General features: G+C 34.6%; 1 protein-coding gene across 1 annotated transcript; it reads left to right on the forward strand.

Moving 5' to 3' along the window:
• The first annotated feature begins 2,661 nt into the window (after window positions 1-2,661).
• LOC147409750 (monooxygenase 3-like) lies at window positions 2,662-6,928 on the forward strand. Its single transcript, XM_086431812.1, has 5 exons — window positions 2,662-2,940; window positions 3,958-4,020; window positions 4,397-4,568; window positions 5,382-5,595; window positions 6,205-6,928. The coding sequence occupies exons 1-5, from the start codon at window positions 2,717-2,719 to the stop codon at window positions 6,771-6,773; spliced, it is 1,242 nt and encodes a 413-aa protein (XP_086287938.1). The 5' UTR covers window positions 2,662-2,716; the 3' UTR covers window positions 6,774-6,928.
• The last annotated feature ends 261 nt before the right edge of the window (window positions 6,929-7,189 follow it).

Consider the following 7,189-nt stretch of genomic DNA (forward strand, 5'->3'; position numbering starts at 1 on the left):
CTTACATCTTAATAAAAGGGGGTTCGTATAAACAAGAAGATAATCTCAATTGAGCAACCAATGCGAAACCAAGCACGCCAACCAAATTATAAATGGTTCCCTGCCGATCCAAAACCAAATTGATATCCTTACCAGATCAGGTCCTTATCAGAAACCTTCCTTTTTAACTTTTACATGCATGCACACACCCACAAGCCACACCAACACTCATGCTATCACCTAGAGACATGTTCACATGTACGCACACAGGCATACATGTTCATACACACGCAGAAGGATAAAGTCTTAACATTTTTATCAGAAGATAAACATGACAACAACACTCTATCAAAACTTGAAGGTTAATATTCTCTTCGACGGTTTATGAGATGATTGCAATCAATATCAAGATAGATCAAATGAAAATAAACCCTCCGACAGATGTAGCCCGGACCTGGTGCCATGGGTGACCTTTGATTTGAGGAAATTTGAACTTTGTGTTATTTGGATTCATGCATTTAATATCTTCTCTGGTTGGAGTCCCCAAAATTTGATATAATGTTAGAAAAATCTCAATTAAGAGACAGCAGAATGTGAACTAAGAGCAGAAATAAAATGAACTATGCCAATTGCTAGTAAACCTTAACGACTTACCCCAACCGATCAACACAACTTTTTCCAGAAAAAAAAAAAAAACCTAAATTGATATGCTCTCAGTTGACCTTGCTTTTTAGGTGAAATTTCCTAAACATCAAATTTATGTGACAAATTTAAAAGTAAAGTTTATGTAATGGCAATAAGACCAGTTATGTTTCACGAAGTATGTGGTTAACAGATAGTATTAGAAATTAACAAATCAGTGAAAATGTGGTTAATCTCATCTTATTCTCTGCATCCTTTCTATCTATTTTGAACCTCACAAGTAAATGTAATCAAAATACCTGACAAAGGGGATGATCCTTACCAAGGAAACTTCCACAGCGACCACGAAGCAGGTTGGAAATCAAGGGCTGAACCAAGCCTCTAAACGGAAGGGTCAATAGAAACTCCAATCGGGACTCAAACTGATGAAGAACGAATCGTTAAAACTCCTAAGTTTTTAGGGATTTCAAAGAGATAAAGAGAATGAGAAGAAGAGAAGAGAAAATGACAAAGAAAGTGGGAGTTTTGAGCTTCTAATTTGAGAGAGAGAGAGAGAGAGAATGAAAAGAAGAGGAGAAAATAATAGAGGAAGTGACGGAATTTTGAGCTCTCTAAACTTCCCGCGAAAATTTTCGCCAATCGATTGATTTTGTGCGGCATTTGTTAAGACCCCTAATTTGCTCTATGGCTGCGGAAATAAAATCCGCTGTTGTATTATAATTTAAAAAAAAAATTGATAAACATAACTAATTATTAAATCGTAGTTTTTATTTTTAAAAATTGGTTTTTTATAGTGGCGGATATATTAATCCGCTGCTATATCCAATTTTTTATTTTTTATAGTGACGGATCCAATAATCCGTTGCTATATTATAATTTTAAAAACAAATGAACTCATCACTAAAACGATGCTTTTATTTTAAAAAATTAATTTTTTATAGTGGCGGATACAACATTCCGCTGCTATATTTTATTTAAAAAAAAATAGATAAAGAGAACGCACTTAAAAACAAAATTGATATTTTAGTGGCGGATGCAATAATCCGTTGCTATAATTTTAATAAAGAAATTTTGATATTTTTAGTGGCGGATATAATAATCCGCTGCTATATTCAATTAAAAAAAAATAGATAAATAAAACTTAATAAACCAAAAAAAAAATTTTGATTTTTTTTAGTGGCGGATACATTAATTCGCTGCTATATTCAATTTAAAAAAATTGAAAAAATTTGATTTTTTTAGTGGCGGATTTATTAATCCGCTGCTATAGTCAATTTTAAAAAAAAATTATTAAAAAAATTGGTTCTTGTAGTGGCGGATATACTAATCCGCTGCTATATTCAATTTAAAAAAAAATGATAAAAATAATTCACTAAACTAATATTTTTATATAAAAACAATGATTTTTATAGTGGCGGACATATTTTTCCACTACTATATGGCATGAATAAGCATAGGGTGAACTTTGTGATATGTACGATGTCCCTATAGCAGCGGATAAAATTATCCGCTACAAAAAAATGTATCTATAGTGACGGATAAAATTATCCGCTGCAACAAATATATCAATAGAGGCGGATAAAATTATCCGCTGTTGTAATGCGCCCCTGTACATCAAAAATGTTGTAGTGACACCACAACTGATATCTAATAGAACAATTATCAATTATGGCCCACATTAACAATTTCTGCAGTAGATAAATCATATTAGATCCTCCATTCTAGACAACTGTTTTTGCCCATCGTAACACTGTTTGATTGAAAATTAATTGATCCCTAAAGCACCGAAACGGATCCAGTTTGGACCAATTGAGTTCAATCAGAACCAATCGAGCCAATCCATCCTAAGCTTATTCAACATTAATTAAAAATATATACTCAAATTTAAAAATATCAACGAACCTTCTAAAAGTTCTTTTAATTAATTTACAGTTTGAATACTTGGTTGACAAGAAATATTTTCTCTGTTAAAACAAGGAGTCAATCCGTCAATATTGACTCTGATATGATGATATATATAAATTAAAGCCACTCGTAACAGATACACACATAAACACATCAAACAAGAAAGAAAGGAAGAAAGAGAGAGAGAGAGATGGAAATTATTAAGGAAGATGTGGTGATAGTGGGAGCAGGAATTGCAGGTCTGGCCACAGCCTTAGCTCTGAAGAGAGTAGGGGTTCGGACTTTGGTGCTAGAGAGGTCCCATGAATTAAGAACCACTGGTGCAGCCCTATCTCTGTTCCCAAATGCCTGGCTTGCTCTTCATGCCCTTGGTGTTGCAAACCACCTCACCTCCATCTATGCCCCTTGTAAAAAGTAAGGTTTTTTTTTTTCTCTTTAAAATTTTAACGTAGTAGGATAAAATGTTACCATATTCAGTAATTAATTGCTAAATTATAGATTATTTGTTGATTTGCTCGGCGTAGTCCCTTAATTATTTGGAGAATTTTACAATTTTTTTTTTTTGAAAAATTCAGAGAATTTTGTGACTATGGTGACACAAGCAATTTAAAGTCAACTCAGAGCACACGACTCGAGAAATTTCGCAACAACGTTAATAATCTTGTAGAAGCCTTAAACCTGAACACAACCCACTTATTAAAGAGAAATTTCCCAGAACGTGATAAGCGAGATTGTCATTGTAGAAAAAAAATATATATCAACTAGATTGCCACTTCAAACCTGTGAGGTTGTCACTTGAAAAATCTGCCCTGTTCACGATTTGGAAATTAAAATGAAGAGTTATTTGAAATCAGAATTTCATCATATTTAGCTCACGAAATGGTAATTTACCCTTTAATAAACAGGTTGGATTATTGTGTTCAAGTTGCCTAACTGTGCGATACAACCCAAACTTGAATAAGATTACGATTGCCACTAGAACATGATTATAATTATGTACTCCAATATAAATTATTTAAGTATTAAAAAAGAGTTAGTGATAATCTGACTTAGGCGCGTGACATATTCAATCGACATCCCTGACGTGACAGGCTCAGGAATCGAAGATGTGCATTCCTCAGGATACAAAATCACAAAAAAGGTGCGAGTCTGTATCCCGAGTAATGCAGACCTACAGTCCTTGAACTTGTCATGTCAGGGGTGTCAATTGATAATGCCATGTGCCTAAATCAGATTATCACGATTCATTAAAAAATATGACACAAATTCCATAATAATAATAAAAAGTCATAAAATTTGATATAGACACGTGGATACAAAAGTAAATAGGATAACTGTATATATTATATTGTTTTATATGCCTTTACATGGTGCATATCTAAGTCCACCTAACTAATATCATAACTTGGCACTTTGGCAAATTTCTCTCAGGGCGATCTTTACCAATGTTGAAGCTGGAACCGTGCAGGAAGCTTCTCTTACCGGTCCTGAAGCGTAAGTGAACCATTTATACTCATTACTAATACTCATCATTATATATAGGGCTTTCAATGGGCCGAAAAGACTGTTCCGCGTGGCACTATTGTATATTGGTATAGGTTGATTTAGTGCTGAAAACATGCGCTGAAAATTGTAAAATTAAATGGGAAAACATATTTACTGTTTCATAAAATAATGAAAATTTTCCCCACTAACATAAAATGTTTTAATTCCAAAACTGGTATATTTACCATTTTTGAAATTAAAATAAGTAGTACTCGAAAATGGGAATTTCACAAAAAAAAAAGAAACTCTACCTTTTAGAGAATTTGGTTAAGTATTGCTTGATTAGCCTGTCTAAAAGTCAAAGTCAAAATATTGGTTAATGCAGAATTGCAGTTAGGCCAGTACATAGGAAAACCTTACTAGAAGTTCTTGCAGCGGAACTGCCAGTCGAAACCATTCGCTTCTCATCAAAGCTAAGTTCAATTCAGAGCCACACACAAGACGGTTCAACCATCACTATCCTACGCTTAGAGGATGGTACTATCATCAACACTAAGGTGAGTAAGGGCTAATGGAATTCATGAAGTCCCATCAAATTTAAAATTTTCTTTCGACCATATATATATATAAGGGAATTGGGTCTGCTGACCTGATAAACTTACCCAGACCAACCCAACCAAAAAAAATAAAATAAAGGTAAGAGCCTTGATCTTGAGCCCACAAAGATAGGGTCAGGCTAGAAAATTGGAATTGGACTAGGGCCTAACAATGCTCAACTCTATTCAGCCCTGCCCTGTCGGTATATCTTGTATGTGTATATTATGTATGGTTACTTGATAATGTAATAAAAAAGTATGACAAAATAGAGATTTTTTAAATATCCTCTTCAACTGAAATTAGGTTTACGAACCAATGTCCCTTGTTTTATGAATTGACTGTGAAATTTTGATTTTATTCAAAATTTAAGCTTTTGAAGGATATTTTTAATGAAATTAAATTTTCACCGTCAATTCATCAATAAAAAGGACCTTAACTCTCAGCCAAGGGGGTAAACCTATTATGGCCAATTTTGCAGGGGTGTTAGTAAAATACTTTATAAAATAACAAGTTTTCCCTCAAATCAAACTTTTTTTTATTTTATTTTATTTTATTTTATAAAATCAATCTGAGCTCGGTCCAAGTCCGGTAGGATGGATTTGGGCTTAGTCATGTTAGGATGATCAAATGTACATTCTGCTTCTTTAGAACAGGTTTCGGCTGAGCATGATGGGTGCCCAGTTGTATGCTACACCACCTTTTAGTCTCTATGTGAGCTGACACAAGTTTTTTGTTTTTGTTTTTGTTTTTTTTTTTTTTCAAATCAACATCAGATTTTGGTTGGGTGTGATGGGCTGCACTCGGTGGTCGCGCGTTGGTTGGGACTCGCTGACCCGGTCCAGTCGGGCCGGTTTGCAGTGCGTGGATTAGCTGTGTTTCCTGAAGGCCATGGATTGAAACAGGAACTCCAGATGCTTGTTGGTCATGGCAGTAGGGTTGGTTTCGCTACTCTAACTGATAAAGAGATTTACTGGTTCTCCACTGGAGGTAGGCTTTATTTCCATTGAGAAGAGTCGAGTCAACTTGACGACCCATGAGTCCACTCGGAGTTGGTACGAGTTAATTACTAAAATATATCTTTATTAATATTGTAACCATATAAATATATTTTGACCATTTTATACGTATGAGATCATATTAGCTTTTATAACATTGTATACTGTGTTGACTTGGTCACATTTCCAGTTACTCAAATGAGCCTTTTTTGAGTTCTAAGAAATTTTCGTACAAAGTCAGCTCCGAATTCAATCGAGTCAAGTCGTGTTAACCTGGCGCTCTAAACCTGACTCTCTTTGTATGTTCTCTGATGTGGCAGTAAACAGAGCCATAGATCTTTTTCTTTAAGATACACAAGGAAAAAAGATCTATGGTTCTGTTCACATGCCATGTCTAAGAGCATACAAAGAGTGTCCGTTTATCTGTAGTCTTTAAAAATCGTCATCTTGGTATTGTTCACAAATAAGGAGTTTAGTTTTTCTCTCTCTTCTATTTTTCTTCTTTCGTGGACAAGACGAGACTAAAAACCAAGATTTAAAACTATGGTCATAGTAATTGCTTATCATCCATCATTTATTCACCAATTTTTCTTTATTATAGGCGAGGAGTTGAAAAAGGGAGACCCAGACCTGATACAAAAGAACGTATTAGAGAATTCGGCTAACTTCCCTCCAATGTTCTTAGACATCGTTCGACACGCTGACCTATCCACATTATCATGCGCTCCACTGATGTTTAGGTATCCATGGGACCTTATATACAAACCCCTATGCAAAGGGAACATCACGGTCGCAGGTGATGCAATGCACCCCATGACTCCTGATCTTGGCCAAGGAGGTTGTGCAGCATTGGAAGATGCGGTTGTGCTCGGCCGACATATTGGGAACTCATTTCTTCAACATGGACAAATTGTACCCCAAGAAGTTGCGGCAGCCATAGAGATGTATGTCAAGGAGAGGAGGTGGCGCGCCGCTAGTTTTATAGTAAGATCATATCTTTCAGGGTGGATTCAACAAGAAAAATCGGGATGGTTGATCAAATTCTTTAGAGATAAAATCTTCTATAAGCATCTCTTTGTTCGGCTTATTAATGCATTACCCTATGATTGTGGGAAACTGCCTAGTGTTCCCAAATCCAGTGAGGTTGACACTTGCAATAAGATTGATTAGGGTTATTTAATTTTAAATTTCATCATGCAAGGTTAGTTGTTCTTGTAACCTATAATAATTTATTTTCATATGTTTGTTGTATTGGAATTTAAAATGTAATGAGGTGTATGCCGTTACACCAAATTATTAATTTCATTAATATTATTGTTGAATTATATTTGTTTTAGATTTTATTTTCTATGTAAACCCTATTGGGTTCTTATAATTAGCTAGAAAATATTCAATGAATTTTCATTCTTGTACACACATCAAAACTATTGGGTTGCATGGTTCCTGTGTTAGACTCACTTTTATGATAATCCGACCAGCTTACACATTTTAATTAAGTTGAATTCTAATAAGAGTTTGTCAATAATAAGGAAACCCATTGACCGTTGAATTTTGGATAGAATCCTTATTAGATTTTAATAACTTGC

The sequence above is a fragment of the Akebia trifoliata genome, chromosome 2, assembly GCF_017979445.1.
Source record: "Akebia trifoliata isolate Shusen 1 chromosome 2, ASM1797944v1, whole genome shotgun sequence".
NCBI classification, from domain to species: domain Eukaryota; kingdom Viridiplantae; phylum Streptophyta; class Magnoliopsida; order Ranunculales; family Lardizabalaceae; genus Akebia; species Akebia trifoliata.

What these genes read in the sequence shown, in the direction of transcription:
- LOC147409750 (XM_086431812.1), top strand. Translation starts at nt 2,717, where the DNA reads ATGGAAATTATTAAGGAAGATGTGGTGATAGTGGGAGCAGGAATTGCA. An exon ending in TCTCTTACCGGTCCTGAAGC is followed by an intron (nt 4,021 to 4,396) that starts GTAAGTGAACCA and finishes TGGTTAATGCAG; the next exon opens with AATTGCAGTTAGGCCAGTAC. An exon ending in TTACTGGTTCTCCACTGGAG is followed by an intron (nt 5,596 to 6,204) that starts GTAGGCTTTATT and finishes TCTTTATTATAG; the next exon opens with GCGAGGAGTTGAAAAAGGGA.